This window comes from Meriones unguiculatus, chromosome 14, assembly GCF_030254825.1.
Source record: "Meriones unguiculatus strain TT.TT164.6M chromosome 14, Bangor_MerUng_6.1, whole genome shotgun sequence".
NCBI classification, from domain to species: domain Eukaryota; kingdom Metazoa; phylum Chordata; class Mammalia; order Rodentia; family Muridae; genus Meriones; species Meriones unguiculatus.
The window spans coordinates 35,669,071-35,693,199 of record NC_083361.1 but is presented as its reverse complement, the minus strand read 5'-3'; the positions used below and the strand labels follow the sequence as shown (position 1 = coordinate 35,693,199).

The 24,129-nt window shown below is 40.5% G+C and overlaps 1 protein-coding gene across 2 annotated transcripts; it reads left to right on the top strand.

Moving 5' to 3' along the window:
- The first annotated feature begins 3,556 nt into the window (after positions 1–3,556).
- Positions 3,557–13,367, top strand: Fcar (Fc alpha receptor). 2 transcript variants are annotated; one of them, XM_021629546.2, is made up of 5 exons: positions 3,557–3,634; positions 4,385–4,420; positions 6,719–7,000; positions 9,677–9,964; positions 12,345–13,367. In XM_021629546.2, the coding sequence occupies exons 1-5, from the start codon at positions 3,601–3,603 to the stop codon at positions 12,533–12,535; spliced, it is 831 nt and encodes a 276-aa protein (XP_021485221.2). In that variant the 5' UTR covers positions 3,557–3,600; the 3' UTR covers positions 12,536–13,367. The 2 variants fall into 2 exon arrangements, with proteins under 2 accessions (XP_021485221.2, XP_060223138.1); XM_060367155.1 differs by lacking the exon at positions 4,385–4,420 and having other exon boundaries at positions 3,559–3,634.
- Positions 13,368–24,129: the final 10,762 nt, after the last annotated feature.

Here is a 24,129-nt window from a genome sequence, read left to right as displayed (position 1 = left end):
AGGTTACATGAGTGATAACAATAGCTGAGAAGAGACCCTCCAATTAACCAAGCTGCCCCACAGCTCATACAGCAGCCCATGGTAGCGTGGGCTTTGTAGGTATAGCCACCTTTTATTTATCCATGAACCAGTCATTGTCCAATAATCTATTATTCTGTAATTAATCCCAATAAACTCATTAGTTCAGTGCAATAGAGCTGGCAGGATCATGCATTTGATGTGTTGTTGCTGCCTTATCTGGGATCAACAGATGTTTGTTTCTATCTCCCCAGAAAGACTCACACAATCTATGCACACACTACAATATTTGATATGGTTTCTATTGCTGTGCTAAAACCCCATGTCCAAAGCCACTTTGGGGAAAAGGGTTACATTGGTTTACATATCTTACGTATCACAGGTCACAGGGAAGACAAAGCAGGAACTTGGAGGCAGAACTGAAACAGACATCATGAGGTTCACCACATATTGGATTGCTTGCTCATGACTCGCTCAGTCTTCTTTCTTATACAACATAGGATGACCTGCCTCAGAGTGTCACCATTCACAGCGGGTTAGGCCTTCTTACATCAATCACGAATCAAGAAAATGCCCAACAGACTTGCCTGTAGGCTGATCATGTGGATGCTTTTTCTCAGTCAAGAGTCCCACTTTCAGCTTGTGTCAACTTGACATCAAACCAACTATTACACTACCCCATATGTTCTCTTTAGCATTTTCATGCCTGGACTTTGAGATGCATCTCCGTCTGTCCATCTGTCTGTCTATTTATGGAGTGACACAATCCCTAGAATATTCTGAACTGTTTAATAGTGAAGAATTCTATCTGAGCACAAGCATACAAACCTTGATATCTTCTTTTTAATTGTGGATATAATATGACCAATGCTCTATCTCAAATGACTGACTCTATAACTCATCAACGATGGTGGAACTATTAGTAAAATAAACCCTTCTTCCTTTAAAAACAGAAATAAACAACCTAGATGTCCCTCAACAGAGGAATGGATACTGAAATTGTGGTACATTTACACAACGGAATACTACTCAGCTATTAAAAACAAGGAAATCATGAAACTTGCAGGCAAATGGTGGGAACTAGAAAAGATCATCCTGAGTGAAGTAACCGAGAAGCAGAAAGACACACATGGTATATACTCACTCATAAGTGGACATTAGCCATATAATATAGTATAAACCTACTAAAATCTGTACACCTAAAGAAGCTAAACAAGGAAGACCCTGGCGAGATGCTCAGTCTTCATTCAGCAGGACAAATGCAATGGACACTGGAAGCCAGAGAACCCAGGGAACAGGACAGGAGCCTACCATGGGTGGCCTCTGAAAGACTCTACTGATCGAGGTATCAAGGCAGAGGCTGGGACTCATGGCCAAACTTTGGACAGAGTGCAGGTAATCTTGTGAAAGAGCTAGGAGGTGGAGGGTCCTGGAGGGGACAGTATCTCCAAAAGGAGACCAACAGAGCCCCCCCAAAAGACTGAGGCCTGGAGGCCCTGAAGAATGATATCCTAACCAAGGACAATTCATAGAGAGGACCTGGAACCCCTGCTCAGATGTAGCCCATAGATTCAGTCTCCAAAGTGGGTTCCCTAATAAGGGGAGCAGGGGCTTTCTCTGGCATGAACTCAGAGACAGGATCTCTGATCACCTCCCCCTGGGGGTGGGGGTGGGTGCAGCCTTGCCAGGCTACAGAGGAAGACAATGCAACCAGTCCTGATGAGACCTGATAGGCTAGGGTCAAATAGAAGGGGAGGAGGACCTCACCTATCAGTGGACTAGAGAAGGGGCATAGGGGGAGAAGAGGGAGGGGAAAAGAGGGAGGGAGGGTGAGATTAGGAGGAGATAAGGGAGGAGGATACAGCCAGAATACAAATTGAATAAATTGTAATAAATGATAACTAAAAAACAGAAATAAAAATATGTGTGGTAGTGCACGCTGTATTCTCAGCATTTGACAGGTAGGAAAAAAAAAAGGAACTTAGTTTGATTCCAGTATGTACCTCATATGTGAGTTCTTGGATAAATTGAACTGCATAATAAACCTTGCCAGGAAAAAAGTAAAAGTTAATTTAACATTAAAATTTAGAGGGGGGACGATTATCATGCTACAATCCACAGAACCTGAAATGCTAAGTAATGAGAAGTGCTCAGTGAGGAAGCATGAATCGCTGGGAAGGGGAAATAGCAAACACTGTGAGCAGGACTTGGGGCAGGTGAGGATAGAAACATAGGGATATGGTGGGGAGAGGATGGAAAAAGAGGTACCAGGAGAGACAACTGGAACTGGAGGGCAATTAGGGGACAAGCTAGAAACCAGTAAATGGAAACTCTCAAGAATCTATTAGGCTGACCCTAGCTAAGATTCCTAGTAATGGGGGATAGAGAGCCTGAACAGCCCATATCCTACAACCATCAAGATTTCCAGTGGAGGGTTTGAGACACCAACCCAGCCACAAAGCCCATAACCGATGCTTTGTCCTGCCAGCATAATGTTCTGGGGTAAAGATAACACAGAAATTTTGGGAGTGGGTAACCAGTGACTGGTGTAGCTTGAGACCCATTTTGTGAGAGAGCGAAACCACCCTGACACTGACTAGAGGACCAGAAACCAGAGCTGGATGGCTCAGAGACCTAGACTATAACCAAACAGAACTGACAAAAAAAAAAAAAAAGACAATGAAATGATTACTAATGATATTCTGCTATATTCATAGATTAGTGGCTTTCCCAGTTGTTATCAGGGAGGCTTCACCCAGCAACTGATGAAAACAGATGCAGAGAACATAGCTAAACTTTAGTAGAGTTTTGTAGAGTCCTGTGGGTAGGGAGGAAGGAATTTAGGCTCCAGAAGTTTCAAGTATACCACAATAAAACCTACAGAAACAACAAACTTATACTCAGGGGCTCACAGAGACTAAACTGAAAAACAAGAATCCCGCATGGGACTGATAGAGGTCCACTGCACATATGTTACAGTTGTGTAGCTTGGTGTCTTTGTGGGACTCCTAACATAGGGAGCGGGGATGGATGTTTCTAAAACATCTGCCTGCTTTTGTGATCCTTCTTCTTCTACTGGGTTACCTTGTCCAGCCTTAATATGAGAGAAGTACCTAATCTTATTGAAACTTGATATGTCATGTTTGGTTGATATCCCTGGGAGACCTGTCCTTGTCTGAAGGGAAACAGGAAGTGTGAATGGGAAGGAATGAAGTGGGGGTGATGAAGAAGATGGAGGGCAGAGGAAGGAAGGGAAAACTGCAGTCTGGATGTAATATATGAGAGACTAAAGTAATAAAAAGAAGAAAAAGAGAGACAGGAATGTGAGCATCACTAGAAATTCTTTGAGGAAAACCTCCCTTTCATATGTGAAATATAAACAAATGGATTCTTGGTCTCTTCTAAGAGTCCATCCAAGAGCAACTGAGAACTATTTCAAGAAAAAACTCCCTTTTGCCTATAGAGCAAAAGATGTAGAAATCCTGCGGTCAGGAACTCACACCTCACACATCCTGTTGGTCCTACTGTCTCATTTACTGCACACAGACAGGAAGCAGACTGGGCTGAAGCCATATCAGCATCATGACCCCACAGGACATCACCTTCCTGTGTCTCGGTGAGTACTGAAATGAAAGTGGGTTAGCAAGGAAGACAAGGCTCTCACAAAAGCTGAATCCTCTCTTAACACGAAGACTAGATTATTTTAGTTGCTGCCAAGGATACTCTAATCTCCTTGACATTCTGCTAAGATAGCTATAACAGTGTCTCTGTTAGAATCTGAGCTGTGGGGCTTGATTGCCCGTATTTAACCCATGACATACTATTAGGGTTTCATTGTGAGTGCTGGGCTTTGAGAGAGAGACACTAAATGACTGAAATTTTAAGGGTGACCCTCAAGGCTGTGGTTATTTTGGAAAAAATTTTTTTTGATCTACAGACAAATACGTGAAAGCTAAAGCTAGATAAAAGAACAGATGAACAAAAACAAATGATTTATAGAAGAAGATAGGTAATAAATAGATGATTGAAACTGACTGGCAGATAGATTGATAGATTGAAGATAATACATAAAAGATGATCAATTAACAGATAATAGCTGTATGGGTAGACAGAGATTTGTTACATGCACACATATACATACATAATAGACAAATAATGGATGATAGATTATTAAAAATTACTATAGATAATAGATAGGTGGTAGATAGATGATAGACAAATACATACATACATTCATATATACATACAGGCATACACACAAACATAGATTCATAGATAGATTTACTCTATATCTAATTGTGCAGGGGGATGTGTACCAGAGGCTGGATACTAGAGAGTTAAATTTTCACCAATGGTTCTTTTCCAGTGGTCTGCCTGGGTCAGACAATTTGGGCACAAGAAGGTAAGTGTCCCCAAGTTCCATCCTTTGCCCCACATTAGATACTGCTCACAGCAGCTCTGGAATAGAGCAATGGAAATATAGTCTGAAGCCCAGAAAAATCCTCTTCTAGTTTTCATCCGAGTATCTTCTGATTTCTTCACTGTGTTACCTCACTCTGGAGACCCTAGAACCTTCTGGAGCTACAGCCTTAGCCTCTGCTAACTGCATGTCTAAGGAAAAAAGAAAAAAAAAAATTGTACTGAATATTTGTAAGAGGAAATCATGAGTTGTCTTTGCCTAACATCCTTTTGAGTGTTAATTCCTCTTTTCTCCAAAACCAAGTTTATTTACTTCACCTGTTTCGAGGAAGTCAGCCTAAGCCAGCCATGTTGTATACTCATGTACTGTACCACAGTGTTGAGCCCTCAGAAGTACGAGGAAAGCACCAACGTAAACTAAAGGGATCAGTAATCGTGTTAAGCTGTGCACGTCCTGTCACTCTAACTCCTATTTTGTCCTCTAGCACATGTGAACCCCTCATCTATCCATGTCTTTTCTCTTCAGCATCCTTCTGCAGGCAAGAGCCTGAAGTATCTGTATGTTTAAGGTGTATGTTAAGGTATCTCCTTCTTACAGCTCCTCAGATCTGTCTTAGGTGAGCCCTACAATATTCTAAGCTACCTCCCGCCTTTGTCTTCCTGGTTTGTAACTACTCCACCAATGTCTGTCTCATCGCTGCTTCAGCCATGCATACCTTCACTGAGCTCATCTTTCACTTTTTCCCTTTACCAGCGCTCAGCCTTTCCTGCGATGGCCCCTTCTCTCTCAGTGCACACCTGTGCACACCACATTCACAGTTCCTCCACCTCCTTTTCTGAATCTCCAATCGGCCACCTGATCCCCTTTTCTGTGACTTTACACTCTTGATCAGTCATACCTGTGTACTTGGGATTTTAACTGCACAAATTTGCAGGGCACAATGTGATGTAACACTTCAATGTGTTCACACCATGTATAAATCAAACCAGGCTAATTAACATTTCTATCTCCATATATGGAACTACCACCGGATGCACGCAGAAGCCAGAGGGCAACTTTTGATACCTGCCCTTGCCTTTTACCCTAGTATTACAAACTCCTCTCACTTGTCTGTTCATCAAACATTTATTAGATTATGCAAAAGAGAACTAGCGTTTATCTAAATGTGCCCAGTTTTCAACCTCCACCTATCCCCACTATCTCACACTTCCCAGCCTCTAGGGACCACTATTTTGCAAACAGGTCAACTTTTATTGTCACCATCAATGATTGTTTATTTAACCTTGTATCTACAAGGCAAAATATGATGTCAGATGTATGTTAAATCCATCAATGTCTTCTAATTGATTGATTGATTGACTGTTAGGGTTTGAAGGTAGCCACTGGATCCTGGTGGATTCACTATGACTACACAACTAAAGATAATGCCTAACCCTTCCTCAGAATCCATCAGCAATCAAGAATTCAGCAAGGATGGTGAAGCCTCCCCTTGATCACTGGTTATTGGTGAGCCCAGTCTTGTGCAGGCTCATTGCTAGCACAATGTTTGCCTTGGCTATGTCATCCTCAGAGAATCACATTTCACAGCTCTTCTCCCTATCTTCATCTCTTACTTTCTTTCCACAGGCCTTAGAAGGGGTGGTAAAATGTCCCCTTTAGGGCTATACATTCAGCCTTCACAAATTCTCAGCACCACAGGCTACTTGAGTCTCTGCATTCACTGATGTTCATTGAAGCGGGGTCTCTCACTGACCTGGAGCTCACTGACTAGGCTAGTCTGAGTGGCCAGCAAGCCCAGGAATCTGCTTGCCTCTCCCTCTACAGTGGGGTTAAAAGTACATTCCATCACTCCTGGTTATTTATGTGGGTTCTGGGGGGCAGTGGCAAAACCAGATCCTAACTGTTGCAAGTCAAGCACTTTAGGAAGCAGCATTACCAAGCCACAGAAGACGACAATGCAGCCACTCCTGATGAGACCTAATTGACTAGGATCAGAGGGAAGAAAAAGAAGACCTCCCCTATCAGTGGACTTGGGGAGAGGCATGCAGGAAGGGAGGGATTGGGACGGGAGGAGGGAGGGAACCACAGGGGGGATACAAAGTAAATAAAGTGTAATTAATAAAGAATTTAAAAAATTAAAAAAAGATACCAGTCCAGACATCCAAAGCACTATCTTAAAATGAAATGGTTATAGACCCTTTGCACTTTAACTCATGTCCCCCAACAAAGAATTAAATGGCTTCTGCAAGCCATCTGAGTCTAGGCTCTCTTTTCTTTCAGAATTTCCCATTCCTACCTTATCCACAGCAGCTGATCCTATGGTCCCCTGGAATGGGTCTGTGAGGGTCCTGTGCCGGGGAACACCTGAGGCCTACTTGTATCAGTTGTCCCTGATGAAAAACTCCACATACACGGTTATAGAGAAGAAATTAGGATTTCAGAAAGAGGCTGAATTCATTATCAACCACATGAACACAACACTGGCAGGATGTTATCAATGTCGGTACATGAAGAAGAACCACTGGTCAGAGCAGAGTAAACCTCTGGGCCTGGTGGTGACAGGTAAGGAGCCATCTTTCTGGTCTTCTGCTAGGTATTGTGTCCTAATTTTAACAGACCTTAATTGTTGTTTTTGTTTTGTTGTTGCTGCTGTTGTTGTTGTTAATTACATTTGTTAGTAGATAATTTCATACATGTACACAATTCAAACTGACCACTCTTTCCCCCACTTCTATTTAGTTTGTTTCATGACCTACTAAGATTAACAGGACCATTCCTATTAGTAAGGGTTTAGAGCTATCTTCTGGAGCTTGATGGGATCATCAGTAGGTACACCACTAAATACAATGATTCTCCCTCCCCAAGAGTCTATAAATAACCATTAGTTCCATCATAGAGGGTAGAATTCCTTGATTATTCCTGTATCCCCAAACTCCTCTTCTTCCTTGACATGTAGTTGTCAGGAATGTTCTTATGTAGGCCCAGTGCAGGCAATTACAGTTGTTATATGTTTAAAAATTGTGACGGTTCTGTCAAGTCTAGAGAATTACATTTAGTAACCCTCACCCTGCCTGCCTTCTGACTTGTACACTTTCCATCTACTTTGGGTAGTGTTCCCTAAGTCTTAGATAGGGTGGTATAAATGTCTTCTTCATGTCTTGGCTCATAATCATCATTATTCTCAGCATCTTGAGCAGCCATGAGTCTCTGCATTCAATGATGTTCATATTTTTTAATTTTTAATAAATTTTTTCATATAATATATTTTGTCATACTTTTTTTTATCATACTCTTTTTCCTTCCCCAATTCTTCCCAGATCTCCCTCACCTCCAATATTTTTAGGATAACTTTAGGTTCATTTAAAAAAAACAGATGTTGAAAATCATTTCTGTGTCCCCAGTGCATGTCTCTCTATTGCTAACATCCAACTTCAGTATAGAAAGTTTCTCACCAAGAATGAGTGAATAAATATCAACACATCCTCTTAACTCGTCTCTAAAATGTATCCAGAGTTCCTTAGTTGTTATCTAATGGCCTTTATCTACTCCAGGACCCCTTCCAAGATCTCATGTTGCATTTAGCCCTCTCATGGCTATCAAAGTTTCTCTTATCTTTGATAACATTGGCAGTTTTGAAAATTACAGGCAAGTATTTTCTGGGACTCCCATTTTTAGTAGTTGTCTGATACTTTTCTTGTGACTACCCTTGGTCATGGTCGTTACAAGAAGAGGCAATGTGTGCTATATTCCACGTGTTCTTACCACAGAAGAAATTGAGTGTGTAAAGTGCTAATTCACTTCAACTAGCCCTTATACAATGTACACGTGTATCAAACATTATGGTATTCATGATAAACACACAAAGCACTTTCAGTTTAAAACTAAGCCAGATGTGATGATGCATGCTAGTAATCCTAAAATCCCAGAGGTGGATGCAGGAGGAGCAGAAGTTCTAGACCGTCCTTGGCTACATAATGAGTCTGAGATCAGCCCAGGCTACATGAGGTCCTGCCAAAAGAGAGAATGGGCATGGGAAGGAAGGAGAGAAGGAGGAAATGAGGGAAGAAGGTAAGGAAGGAGGGAGGGAGAGGAAAAGGAAAGGAGAGAAGAGAAGAAATAAAAGGAGAGGAAGGGAGAGAAAGGGGAGGGGAGGGGATTAGAGGAGAGTAGCAGATGGAAAGAGAAGTTTGGTGTGTTAGTATATATCAATAATCTCAGCACTCAAAGCTGAGACAGAAGAATCGTGAGTTACATGTCAAGAGCCTGACTCAAAACCTTAATTAATTAATTAATACATAAAAAGTAGTACAGCATGTGCACATCATACATAGTCCTTGGATTCGATTCCCATCACAAATAATAAATTTGCTCCTGTTCTTGTTGGTATTTTTGTTTGTTTTTAGTAATGTTTCTATTTTCATGTCATATAGTCATACATTAATTTATGTATCTATGTAAAAGTCTATGATCCACAAATGAGAGAAAGCATGATTTTTTTTCTGAGTGACTTAATTTACTCAATATAATAATCTCCATTTGTATCCATTTTCATACCAATGACTTAATTTTGTCTTCATAGTGGACAAACCTGTTGTGAATTGCATGCCACAAACATATAGGTTGATTGCATAACTTTTCTACTTGTGCTAAACTTAATTCATGCTAAACTTAACTCATGACTTTCCTGCCTCACCTGCCAAGTGCTGAGATTACATTTACAAAACAAATACACAGCTGAAAATAATTTTTAAACAGCAAAAAGAGAACAACTTTTAATCAATTTATTCAATTGAATTTTTTGTTAATTAATTAGGTTTATGAATATTTTGTTCTGCATGTTTGTTTGCATACCAGAAGAGGGCATGAGATCCCATAGGACTTCAGTTATACATAGTTGTGAGGCACCATGTTGGTTCTAGGAATGAAACTAAGGACCTCTGAAAGAGCAGCCAGTGCTCTTAACGGCTGAGCCATCTCTTCAACACCATCAACCGATTTTTGTAACTATTTTCTATGTGTGGATGTTTGTTTGCCTGAATGTATGTGGATGTTTGTTCACCATGTGAATGTAGTGCTTTTGGAAGCCAGAGAAGAGCATCAAATCCTGTGAAACTGGAGTTATAGTTATGACTCTGGATGAAGAGCCAGTGCTTTAAACTGCTGACCCGTTGCTCCAGACCCTGAAAATAAATTTTAAAGGACAAAATTTTGCTAATGACTCACTCTCTACTCTTTTAGGCTTGTACAACAAACCTATCCTCTCCACAAATCAAAGCCATATGTTGATACCAGGAGAGATCATTTCCTTCAAGTGTAGTTCAGCACAAAACCTGTTCAACAGATTCTCACTGGCCAAGGAGGGAGAAGCTTCAACACCATGGCACCAACATAAGAAATATCAAGGCAACTTCAAACTTGGTCCTGTGAACCTTAACTTCACTGGGAACTACAGGTGCTATGGCTGGCACAACAGCAGCCCCTATGTGTGGTCAGCCCCCAGTGACGCACTGGAGCTCATTGTCACAGGTGGATATCACAACCTAGACCTTTGTTCTACACCAAGGCTGTCTCTAGGTGGGAGTATTAAGAGGTGTCCTGAGATAGATGAGTATTGCAGTAAAGTCTCTCTCCCAAGAAGGATAAACAGTAAGGGGCTTCTGTTGTAAGTGGTGATTAATATTTACTAATAATTATCCTCTGGTAATCCTGCTGTTAATCCTAAACAGCTGTATAACCAAATCACCACACTGAGACTGGGTTTATTTAGTTAACTTAGAACACAATGCTGGGCAATAGTTACTTCATCCTAAACCTCCAAGCTCTCGTAGTTTCCTAACATTTAGATTTCCCACATTATACTTGCTTTTAGTGATGTCTTTGGTCCAAGCCATCTCTCCACATAGTCCCAAGATCTGTCCTCCAGCTCTGCTCTCCTAGTTCTCTCCTCTTGCCCTTTCTCCTCCCATTCATTTCCTTCCCTCTGGCTCCTCCCCTCTTTCCTGCCCTCTGGCTTCTCCCTTGTACAACATTGTGGCTAGTTGTTTTATTTTGGCCTGTTTACACACAGTTGAGACAGGATGCTTAGAATAAGTATCACAATGCAATATGCGGGTTGAAACAGAGAGGAGAGGGGAGAAATCAGCATTTGAATGAACAAAGATAAGGTTCGTACATTTCAAAAGAACATTATACCAACAGGTTTCTCACTTACTCTACACTTTCACATATTTTCTGAAGTCTTCCAGGGTGTACCCTTCAGAAACCTGTGATCTATGTGTGTTCTCTCTCACTAGCGTGCAGTGCTAGTGGGGGGTAGAAGAGGGTGGTGGGTTCCTTGGAGTTGGATTTATAGGTGATTCTGAACTATCCAATGTGGGTTCTGGGAACTAAACTCAGGATCTCTGCAAAAGCAGCAAATGTTTTAACAGCTGCATCAGCCTTCCAGATTCCCAGTCTATTGATAAAGGAAAGGCCCACATTTAGAACAGCTCATCAGGGATCCATGTTAGGACAGAAGAGCCAAACACAGTCTACTGCACTGCATCAGTTTTATTTGTAGTTTTAGTAACTTAGTAAGTTAGAACTTACCAATGCTTAAAGTCACCCTGGAGTCTACTGTGAGTGATTGACAAGGAAAGAATGTAAAGACTGAATCATGAGACTCGTTTATTATGTTGTTTACACATAGCACTTCTCTTGAAGGAGGGGGGAAATGTGAGACTCTGGCAGAGGAAACCAATGCTGGTTGCTGACCACATTTAGTCTCTCATGCCCATCTTTTGAGAAAAGGTATCCCCACTCTAGTCATGCTATGACCTATATGCAGTGTGGTAGCTGAGGACTGCAATGCTGTAAAGCTAGACAGGCCTTTTCAATTGGCGGCATAGAGACAACTTGGTTTCCATACAGCAGAAAAAAGTACAATTAAACACAAAAATCAACGCTGGACTAGAGACCTAACTGCAAATATGTATCCAGTGAAAGAGCACAGAGGATAATTATCTTGACCATGAAATAAGAAATGCTTTCTAAGATACAGGACCTGATTTCTCTAAATAAAAGCTCTAATGAACTCAACCAACCTAAATTTTAAAACATATGTTAATAATCAGGATAAAAGAATAAAAGGGAGAAATCATTTATACAATAGACTAGGAAATAGAATCAATAGAACCGAGTCTCACATACTTATGATGTTATGCAAACCCTCCTTTAACAAGAGAATATTGTTGAAGGTTAAGTTTTTCTGAACATTGTAAGCATATTGTATTACAGCCTTAAAAACATAGGCTTATAAAGACTCTCTTTCACTGTCACTCAACCTTATTCTTACTTGTCATTCCCAATTATTATGTGACATTATATAGACAATGATACTCAGTAAGCTACTTCTTTATTTTTATATGAAGTCTTGCTTGGGTCCATCCGCAGTGTACAAGGTTTGAGTGTGCAGTATCCACCACAGGCTTATGTGTTTGAATACTCACTCCCCAGCACAGGGCGCTGTTTGTGGAGATGTGTAGCCCAGCAGAAATGGGGGGTATATTTTGCTGCAATTGAGGCAATATAAATTGTCATGTAGGGTGAATAAAGTATGAAGAAAAAATTAGAACTTCTGAAGAAATAATTAGGTGTTCAATGAAAACACCAAGTGAGGTGAGAAAGACAAAATTCAGCCTCCTCACATCACATCCTTTCCAGGGAACCACATTTTCTCACTCAGGGCCTCCCTCTGTCCCACACAACCTAAAAGTGTGATGTTTATGAATATATGAGCTCATTAAAGAGGACTTGAACCACATTTTGGAAAGTGGACATGGGAATGAGTCCCTGTATCACAGATGTAGTATTATGATAGAATGGATCATGGCCAACAATCACCTATTTCTTTTAATTATGTCTCTAGACCCCAAGAAACAAGATTACATGATGGAGAATTCAATCCGGATGGCTACGGCAGGGCTGGTCCTGGTGATACTCTTAGTGATATTAGCGGAAAATTGGCACAGCCACAGGATATCACACAAGGAATGCTGTCAGGAATTGGCTGCAGAGAGATGGAGCAAACAGGGTGTTGTACCTAGTGACTGTGGATAAATACTGGGAGCTACAGGTGGGAAGACATCTTGCAAAGCAGACAGAGCCATTAAAGCTTGGGTCCATCTGCAGGTTATAGGGTTTGCATGTAAAGGATCCACCACAAGCTCATGTATTTGTATACTCACACCAGCAGGGAGTGCTGCTTGGGGAGGTGTGTAGAACCTTCAAGGTGTTGTATATACATATAGAGAGAGAGACCAGGGGAGGCTGCTCTTTCAAGGTTATACTCCCTTCAGGTTCCCATCTAGCTGTCTGCTGTCATACAGTCCTGTGGTGCTGCTCCTATTGGCATGCCTTTCTGTAATTCTCCCTCTGAAAACATGGGCCAGAATCAGCCTTGCCTTTCCTTCTGTCAGATTACAAAACATTGACCAGCACACAGAACCCTCACATGCTGTGGTTCTGGGTGGGTCTGGTGCTATTTCTTATCTACTAATTAGTATGCTGGATAGTTTCTTATACATTTTCCCTTTGTTTGTGAGCTTCCAATATAATTACATCATTTCCCTCTTTTCGTGTATAATTTTTTGTCAAGTTGAAACAAGATACAGTCATCCAGGAATATCTCAATCAGATTGCCGTATAGGCAAATCTGTAGGGACTTTTTTGATTACTGACTGATATGGGGGATCCCAGCTCACCTTGTCGGGTGTTTCTGGGTTTTATGAAAAGCAAACTGAGCAATTCATAAAGAACAAGCCAGTAAGCAGCATTCTTTCATGGATTCTGCTTCAGTTCCTGCCTGCATGTTCCTGCCTTCAGTTCCTACTTTAGCCTCTCCTGCTAATGGACTGTAACCTGTAAACCAAATAAACCTTTTCTTGTGCAAGGTATTTTGTTCATGGTGTTTTAGTCCAGGTATAGAAAGCAAACCAAGAAAAATTATTATAATTACATTTTCTTTTCTTTCTTTACTTATTTTTTTATTTTAATTGTTATTATCTATACTTTATTCATTCTGTATCCCCCCATGAACCTTCATCTCCTCCCCTCCCAATCCCACCTTCACTCCCCCTTCTCCATGTATGCCCCTCCCCAAGTCCACTAAAAAGGGAGGTATTCCCCTCCTTCCTTCTGATCCTAGTCTATTAGGTCTCATCAGGAGTGGCTGCATTGTCTTCTTCTGTGGCCTGGTAAGGCTGCACCCCCAACAGGATGAGCTGATCAAAGCAGGCACATCAGGTCATGTCAGGAGCAGTCCCTGTTCCCATTACTATGGAACCCACTTGGACACTAAACTGCCATGGGCTACACTTGTGCAGGGGTCTTAGGTTATCTCCATGCATGGTCCTTGGTTGAGTATCAGTCTCAAGACCCCTGTGCTCGGATATTTTGGTTTTGTTGCTCAACTTGTTGAGCTCCTGTCCTCTCCAGTTCTTACTATTTCCCACTTCTTACATAAGATTCCATGCACTCTGCCCAACAGTTGGCCATAAATCTCAGCATCTGCTTTGATAGTCTGCAGGGCAGACTTTCAGAGGCCCTCTGTGACAGGCTCCTAGCTTGTTTCCTGTTTTCTTTCTTCTGATGTCCATCTTCTTTGCGTTTCAGGATGGGGATTGAGCATTTTAGCCAGAGTCCTCCCTCTTGATTAGTTTCTTTAGGTGTACAGATTTTAGTAGGTTTATCCTATATTATATGTCTATATGAGTGAGTATATACCATGTATGTCTTTCTGCTTCTGTGATAGCTCACTCAGGATGATCTTTTCCAGTTCCCACCATTTACCTGCAAATTTCATGATTTCTATATTTTTTATTACTGAGTAATATTCCATGTGTAGATGTAGCAAAATTTCTGTATCAATTCTTCAGTTGAGGGGCATCTAGGTTCTTTCCAGCTTCTGGCTATTACAAATAAACCTGTTACAAACATGGTTGAGCAGATGTCATTATTGTGTACTTGAGTCTCTTTTGGATATATGCCTAGGAGTGGTATGGCTGGATCTTGAGGAAACACTATTCCTAGTTGTCTGAGAAAGCGCCAGATTGATTTCCAGAGTGGTTGTACAAGTTTACATTCCCACCAGCAGTGAAGGAGGGTTCCCCTTTCTCTACAACCTCTCCAGCATGTGCTGTCACTTGAGTTTTTGATCTTAGCCATTCTGATGGGTGTAAGGTGAAATCTCAGGGTCATTTTGATTTGCATTTCCCTGATGGCTAATGAGGCTGAGCATTTCTTTAAGTGTTTTGCTGCCATTCGATATTCCTCTATCGAGAATTCTCTGTTTAGCACTGTTCCCCATTTTTTAAGTGGATTACTTGAATTGTTGCTTTTCAACTTCTTTAGTTCTTTATATATACTGGATATTAGCCCTCTGTCAGATAAAGGGTTGGTGAAAATTCTTTCCCAATCTGTAGCAGTCGTTTTGTTTTGATGATGGTGTCCTTTGCTTTACAGAAGCTTTTCAGTTTCGTGAGGTCCCATTTATTGATTGTTGATCTTAGAGCCTGTGCTGTTGGTGTTCTGTTCAGAAAGTTATCTCCTGTGCTAATGAGTTCAAGACTTTCCCCCCACTTTTTCTTCTAACCCAATTTAATGTGTCTGGTTTTATGTTGAGGTCTTTGATCCACTTGGACTTTAGTTTTGTGCAGGGTGATAAATATGGATCTATTTTCATTGTTCTACATGTAGACATCCAGTTAGACCAGCACCATTTGTTGAAGATGCTATCTTTTTTCATTGTATGGTTTTGGCATCTTTGTCAAAAATCAGGTGTCTGTAAGTGTGTGGGTTTATTTCTGGGTCTTCTGTTGGTTCCATTGATCCACCATTCTGTTTCTATTCCAGCACCATGCAGTTATTATTATTGTTGCTCTATCGTACAGCTTGAGATCAGGGATGCAGATACCTCCAGAAGATCTTTTATTGTAGAGGATTTTTTAGCAAATCTGGGTTTCTTGTTATTCCATATGAAGTTGAGAATTTTTCTTTCCAGGTCTGTAAAAATTGTGTTGGTAATTTGATGGGAGTTGCATTGAATCTGTAGATTGCTTTTGGTAAGATGGCCATTTTTACTATGTTAATCCTGCCAAGCCATGAGCATGGGAGATCTTTCCATCTTCTGATATCTTCTTCTAATTCTTTCTTTAGAGACTTGAAATTTTTTTCATACAACTCTTTGACTTGCTTGGATAGGGTCACACCACAGTACTTTATGTCCTTTTTGGCTGTTGTGAAGGGTGTTCTTTCCTTAATTCCTTTCTTGGCCCTTTTGTCTTTTGTATACAGGAGGGCTACTGATTTTTTTGAGTTAATTTTGTATCCGGTCACTTTGCTGAAGGTGTTTATCAGCTGTAGGAGATCCCTGGTAGAGTTTTTGGGGCCACTCACGTATACTAGCATATCATCTGCAAATAGTGATATTTTGACTTCTTCCTTTCCAATTTGTATCCCCTTGATCTCCTTCAACTGTCTTATTGCTCTAGCAAGGACTTCCAGAACTATGTTGAAGAGATATGGAGAGAGTGGGCAGCCTTGTCTTATCCCTGATTTCAGTGGGATTGCTTTAAGTTTCTCTCCGTTCAGTTTGATGTTGGCTATAGGCTTGCTGTATATCGCCTTTACTAAGTTTAGATATGTGCCTTGTATCCCTGATCTCTCCAATACTTTAAACATAAATGGATGTTGGATTTTGTCAAATGCTTTTTCAGCATCTAAGGAGATTATCATGTGGGTTTTTTTCTTTCAGTTTGTTAATATGGTGGATCACATTGATGGATTTCCAAATATTGAACCACTCCTGCATACCTGGGATGAAGCCTATTTGGTCATAGAGGATGATATCTTTGATGTGTTCTTGGATTCAGTTTGCAAGTATTTTGTTGAGTATTTTTGCATCAATTTTCATAAAGGAGATTGGCCTGAAATTCTCTTTCTTTGTTGGGTCTTTGTGAGGTTTAGGTACCAAGGTGACTGTGACTTCATAGAATGAGTTTGGTAGTGTTCCTTCTGTTTCTATTTTGTGGAATAGTTTGAAGATTATTGGTGTTAGCTCTTCTTTGAAGGTCTGGTAGAATTCTGTACTGAAACCATCTGGTCCTGGGGATTTTTTGGATGGGAGAATTTTGATGACTGCTTCTATTTCCTTAGGGGATATAGGACTATTTATTTGATTTACCTGGTCTTCATTCAGCTTTGGTAGGTGGAATCGATCAAGAAAATTGTCCATTTCATTTAGATTTTCAAATACTGTGGCATATAAACTTTTGAAGTAAGTCCTAATGATTGTTTGGATTTCCTCAGTGTCTGTAGTTATGTCCCCCTTTTCATTTCTGATTTTGTTGATTTGGATGGTGTCTCTCTGCCTTTTAGTTAGCTTGGCTAAGGGTTTGTCTATCTTGTTGATTTTCTCAAAGAACCAGCTCTTGGTTTCATTGATTATTTGAATACATTTATTTGTTTCTAGTTTATTGATTTCAGCCCTGAGTTTGATTATTTCCAGCTGTCTACTTCTTTTTGGTGTGTCTGCTTTTTTTTTTCTCTAGGGCTTTTAGGTGAGGCATTAAATTGCTAGAATGAGCTGTCTTGAATTTCTTCTTAAAGGCACTTATTGCTATCAACTTTCCTCTTAGCACTGCTTTCATTGTGTCCCATAAGTTTTGGCATGTTGTGTCTTCATTTTCATTGAATTCTAGGAAGACTTTGATTTCTTTCTTTATTTCTTCCCTGACCCAGCTGTCATTTTGTAGCAAGTTGTTCAGTTTCCAAGTGTGTGTAGGCTTTTTGCTATTTCTGTTGTTGTTGAGGTCGAGCTTTAGTCCATGGTGATCAGATAGGATATAAGGTATTATTTCAATCTTCTTGTATCTGTTGAGGCTTGCTTTGTGACCAACCATATGGTCTATTTTGGAGAAGGTTCCATGAGGTGCTGAGAAGAAGGTAAATTCTTTTGTGTTTGGGTGTAAGGTTCTGTAAATGTCTGTTAGGTCCATTTGATTCATGACCTCTATTAGAGACATTGTTTCTTTGTTTAATTTCTGTTTTGTTGACCTGTCCTTTGTTGAGAGTGGGGCGTTGAAGTCTTTTATCAATGTTTCTTTTACAAATGTGGGTACCCTTGTATTTGGGGCATAGACGTTCAGGATTGTGATCTCTTCCTGTTGGAATTTTCCTTTGATGAGTATGAAGTGTCCTTCCCCATCTCTTTTTATTAATTTTGGTTGAAAGTCTATTTTATCAGATATTAGAATGGCTATTCCTTTTTGCTTTTTGGGTCCATTTGCTTGGAAAACCGTCTTCCAGCCTTTTACCCTCAGGTAATGTCTATCTTTGTGACTTGGGTGTGTTTGTTTTATGCAACAGATTGTTGGGTTTTGTTTATGCATCCATTCTGTTAGTCTGTGTCTTTTTATTGGAGAATTGAGTCCATTGATGTTGAGAGAAATTAATGACCAGTGGCTGTTAGATCCTTTGATTTTGGTGTTGGCTGTGGTAGTAAGTTTGTGTGCTTGGTTACTTTTTGTTTTGCTGTAGTGAGGTTATTTATTTCCTGTGTTTTCTTGAAAGTAGTTAGTTTTCTTGGGTTGTATTTTTCCTTCTAGTGTCTTCTGTAATGCTGGATTTGTGTGTAGGTATTGTTGAAATTTGCTTTTGTCATTGAATATCTTCTTTTCTCCATCTATGAGGACTGAGAGTTTTGCTGGGTATAGTAGCCTGGGCTGACATCTGTGTTCTCTTAGAGTCTGCATGATATGTGTCCAGGACTTTCTGGCTTTCATAGTCTCTGTTGAGATGTCAGGTGTGATTCTGATGGGTTTGCCATTCTATGTTACTTGGCCTTTTTCCCTTGCAGCTTTTAGTATTTTTTCTTTGTTCTATATACTTACTGTTTTGAATATTTTGTGGCAGGAGGATTTTCTTTTCTGGTCTAATTTATTGGGTGTTCTTGTATTCTTGTATTCTCATTGGCCTTTCCTTTAAGTTGGGGACATTTTCTTCAATGATTTTGTTGAAAATATTTTCTGGGCCCTGGAAGAAGGAATCTTCTTTTTCCTCTATTCCTATTATTCTTAGGTTTTGTCTTTTCATGTTGTCTTCAATTTCTTGGACGGTCTGTGTCAGGAATTTTTTAGATTTAACATTTTCTTTGACGGATACATCTATTTCTTCCATTGTATCTTCCACACCTGAGATTCTTTCTTCCATCTCTTTTAGTCTATTAGTTATGCTTACCTCTGTAGTTCTTGTTTTCTTCCCTAACTTCTTTCTCTTCACAGTTTCCTCCATTTCTGTTGTCTTTAATTTTTCCAATTCTGTCTTCAGATCTTTAACCATTTTGTTGATTTCCTTCACTTGTCTGACTGTATATTCCTGTTTTTCCTTCAATTCCTTTGTTTGAACAATCCTCTGTTTCTTTTATTTCTTTCAGTAATTTAAGTATTTCCTCTCTAAAGGCCACAAACTGTTTGGCTGCAACTTCCTGTATTTCTTTATGGATGGTCATAATCTGTTTGTCTTTATCTGCCTCTAATTCTTTACACATTTTATTTGCTTCCTCTATTATCCTCTTTATAAGCATAGATGTTAGGTCATCTTCTTGAATTTCAATTATGAGGGGGTGTCCAGGCCTGTTTGCCCCTGGATTACTGGGTTCTGGAGATGCCATATTGCTCTGTCTTTTGTTGGTTGAGCTTTTAAGCTGGCCTCTATCCATTTGGCTATCTTAGGTGTTGGGTGTTACTTTCTGGTGGTTCCTAGAATCCTGTGGTGGAGAGAATCCCCTTGTCAGGAAGATGGTTTTTCCTGAAGGAAGCCTCCTCAGTTTTGTGAGTATGGTCCCTGAATGGCTGGTGTTTTTCAGGAATTACCAGTGCTTACTTCAGGCATACAGACCTGAGTGGTAACTGTTGTCCTTGTTAGTCAAGTGGGCTCTCCTCTTACCCAGAGAAGTCCTGGAGACATCGGCCCTGATTCTGGGTTTCTTGCTGTAAATTTAGTAAGCTGCTGCTGTAAGCTGGGTGCCCCGTGGTTTGGTCAGTTTAATTAGGGATAACTGGATGCCCCTTGGAGCAGTTCTGGGGGTTGATCTCAAGGATCCCAGGCTTCTATAGGTCTAAGGTTGGGGCCCAAGTGGTAGTCAGTGGCAGGTGAGCTCTGCTCTCATGTGTGCAGCTGAAGGGTAGAGTCAGGAGCCTGTGGATAGCCAGAAACTTTTCTGGAGCTAGGTGTCCTGAGGTAGGGCCAGGTGTTTCCCCCACCATGGGTTTTTCTCCCAACAGGAAGGCCCAGTCTGTGGTGTTTAGGTTGGCCTGTAGAGTGTGCAGTCGCTGGCAGGTGGTGGCTCCAAGCTGGTGACTTGGCAGGAACCGGAGACTTTTCCCAGGAACTTTCCCATGTGTGCTGTGGGGGTGGGGGGTGGGGTCAGCTGAGTGCTCTAAGCTGTCTCCTTCCCTGTGGGGTTTTCTCCCAACAGGGACTCCCAGTCTCTGGTGGCCTGGGGTGCACAGTTCTGTCTGTGATAGATAGTTGGTGCACAGCAGTCTGGGCTGGCAGAGTGTGCCTGCCGGTCTGTGAGACCTTCTCCAGGGATATACTGGGTGACCTTGAGTTAGTGCCTGTTTGCTTCTTTCCCTGTGGGGTTTTCTCCTGACAGGGAAACTCAGTCTTTGATGCCCTGGGGCACACAGTTCTCTCTGTGATGGAGAGTTGGGTGCATAGCAAGTCTCTGTGCTTGCAGCTAGAGACCTCTTCAGGGCTGGCGGTGTGCACCCACCATTCTGTGGGATCTTTTTGTGCCCACCGTTCAGCCTGGGAAGGTGATCAGGACATGCAGGTGTGTTTCTCTGGTATGGCAACAGAATGCCTACGTGACCTGGGATCTCTTCCGAGTTCTGGCTGGGTGACTGAGAGTGGACCTGATTAATTCCCACACCATGGAGTTTTTTTCTCACCGTGGGAAACACGGTCTCTGTTTTTTTAGGGCCCAGAGTTCAGTCTCTTGGTCGCTGTACCTAAAATGCTGTCCTGCTCCTCAGACACAGTGTTCTCCTGGCGCTGCCATCTTGTCACTTCCCCTTTTTTCTTTTTTTTTTATGTTATGTTATGTTATGTTATGTTATTTATTTATTTATTTTAGTTTTTCAAGTCAGTGTTTCTCCTCGTAGCCTTGGCTGACCTGGAACTCACTCTGGAACTTGGAGATCCACCTACCTCTGCCTCCCAAGTGCTGGGATTAAAGGAGTGCACGACTACTGCCCAGTAACATTCCATCTCTTTACACCTTTTACATTTTTCTCCTTTTGTGGTTCTGAGGCTTGAAATGAAGGTCTCATACATTATCTACAAGTGAGTTACATACCCTCTTTTCGTTTTAAGACAAATTTTCATAGAGTTTTCAAGGTTGGCCTTGAACTCACGGTGACTGACCTCAAACTTGTGATCCTCTGTGAGAAATTTTTTTTCTGAGAAATGCTATTTAAAGTTCACCTTTACAAATCAAACTTTCATCCAACTTGTAATAAAGTTAATAACATGCTTTGAGATCTTTGTACCTATGTTAATTCTTCTGACGTGCTATGTACTCAGCCTCTTAAGCATTAGCTGACCTCCAAGATAAGCTTACAGTCAATCTTATTATACTTTGGACTTCCAATGTAACTCCTCCAAGCTCAGCTGAGTGCACAGCCTTAATTTTACCACATTCTCTGTTTACCTTTGTGACACATTCATACTCTGACTCAAAAATGTGTGGTGTGTGTGTGTGTGTGTATGAGAGAGAGACAGAGACAGGGCGACAGAGAGAGAGAGAGACCGGGTCTAAGACCATGTGCTGGAAGCAGTGAGGCACTGAACGCAATGACCTACACACAAAACATGTTGGAAGCAACATGTGGGTAAAGATTGACAATATGTGATTATGGGTTGTTTTTTTTTTTTTTTTTTTTTTTATGGCTGTTCTGAGTAAGTAGGGCCAGAAACACAATTTTCTCCCTGATGTGACTCCTGTAAATTTAGACAACAGTTCCTCATTTCTTTTTGCTATTGGATTTGCTGTGCTGTTTGGTAGATAGAGAACATGGCCTTTATTCGATATTACTTCTTAGATTAGACTAATCTTTTTTACACTAGCCTTCCTTTAGATTAGACTAACATTAGATTAGAACACAGAAGAGCCCAGGCTCTTCTGAGTAAATCAGGCCCATGCTTGGGTAACCGAAACCAAGAGTCTGTCTTGTTTCGTGCAGATCGCCACAGTCTTCCTGCCGCAGCCTATGACAGGGTTGTATCACCAGCCCTGGGACTCCCTTTTCTTCCTCAGATTTTCTTGTTCATTGTTTATATTTCTTCTTAATTTTTATGCTTACTGTTTGCATATTTTATATGTGAATATATTTTGATGAAGTCAACTTCCACCTCCTCCCCTTCAATTCCGTCCCTCGTTGTATTATCACTATCCCTTCCTAACTTCATATACTCTACTTTAAAACCCACTGCAGCTAGTTATGTGCATGCTCTAGGGACATCTACTGGAGCCTGGGCAGCTTCTCAGTGGCTGCATGCTTGGGGGGGGGGCGGAACTAGCTCTCTCTTCCAGCAGCCATCAATTGCCAAAATACTTCCTTGCCTCGGGGTGGGACTTGGTGACTCTCATTTTCCATCTATACTGGGATTGGGGGTGTTTACTGTTTCTCTACCAATTATAAATAACTGGCAGGGCTGGCTAAAATAGTAAATCTCCTCCTTTGTCTTTAAGGCATTGGTTTTGTCTAAGTGAAAATTAAATACATAAATATGAGAACAGATAAAGGTCACAATCCTATTAGGAAACTATGAAACTGCATTAAATGACTTCTTTTCAGGCACAAAATTTCTATTTATAACTTAAAACAGTGTTATAGTTCATCTTGTAACCAAGATATTTCACATTATTGAATCCATAATTGTATATTTCAAAAAGCTAGAAGACATAAGTCTCACAAATACCAGAAACACATATATATATTCATGTACGTGTCTGTGTGTGTGTCTGTGTGTGTGTGTGTGATTTGGAGTAGAAGGAAACATATATATATGTATACATATATTAAACATATATATACATACACATATATATACACGTAATATATGTGATTTGGAGTGGAAGAAGGATATAAAAGTAAGATGGGTATTATTAGAGATATGGAAGTGATGAACGGTAGATAATAAAAAGTAATGGAAAGGATGGATATGATATGTTAAGACCACAAAACAGTACATGAATGTATGAGAAATGTCACACCAAAAGCCTTATTTGCACAATTAACATGTTAATAAAATTGGAGAAATTCTCAAAGAAATTAGTTTGGACATTTATATCATAAAAGAAATCATGAGGACTAGAGAGATAGCTCAGCTGTGAAAGGCTAAGCTCACACACACACAAAAAAAAAAATAAGAAATCATGAGTTTGAGAAAACAGGGCATGAATTCTAGTCTTGACTCCTCAGCATTTATGGAATTTAACATGTAAATGTTAGCCAAATAAACTGTTTCTCCTATCGGTTCCTTTCTCTCAGGGTAACTTATCACAGCAACAGAAGCGAAACTAGAACAATGATTAAAAGACCTGAGAATTCACCAGATCACAAGAATGTTGACAAAACATCACAGATGTATATAATCTATAAAATCAAATTATAGCAGAAATCTTTCCAAGTCTAGAAAAAGGCATAAACATCCAAATACAAGACTTATCTTGAACTCCAACTAAACAAGAAAAGAGTAAAACTCTGAATGCTATAATACGGTCAATATATAAAAAAACACATAACAAAGAAAGAAGCTACAAATGGAAGATAGCAACTCACTTACAAAGGTACAAAGGTCAGAATAATGTCAGATCTCTCAGCAACTCTAAAAGGCAGAAAAATATGGGATGTTACATTTCAAGACGTGAAAGCAATGGACTAATGCTGCCATACCCAGTAAAATTATGCCATGAAGTTGATAAGGAAATGGGGAATTTTCAAGATAGACACAAACTCAGGCTGGTCATGACCACAAAGCAAGACTCACAGAAGATGACAAAATTAATATCATGCACAGAGAAGGAAGAAAGAGGCTCTCAGTCACAAGAAATAATAAATTTCATGAAAGGAAGATATAAAACAGAAATAAACAAATGTGTCCAACACAGAAAAACAGTCAAACCTCCAACATTAATAGAGGAGAAAGGAAGGAGTAAATAATCTGGCCAGCACGTCAGTAAAATGCTTGCCTTATAGGTATGAAGACCTCAGTTCAGTCCCCAAAGCCACACAGAAAATAAAGCCAGCTGTAAGCTGGGAAGGTGGCTCAGCAGTTAAGAGCACCTTTGTCAGGGAGCTCATACCCCTGTACCTCCAGCTCTAGGAAGTCCTATGTCCTCTTCTGGCCTCTACAGGCACTACACTCATGCAGATACCCACAAAGAGATGCACATAATTTAAAATGAAATCTTTAAAACATAAAAGTCAAGTGTGCTAACTCATGCTTATGATCACTGTGCTGGGGAGAAACAGACAGGTTACCCAGGGCTCAGAGGTCAGCTAACCTTGCATACTTGGCAAGCTCTTGGCTCCTGAGGAACATTGGATCCAAAAAATAAGTATACCGGGTGCATACACACACAA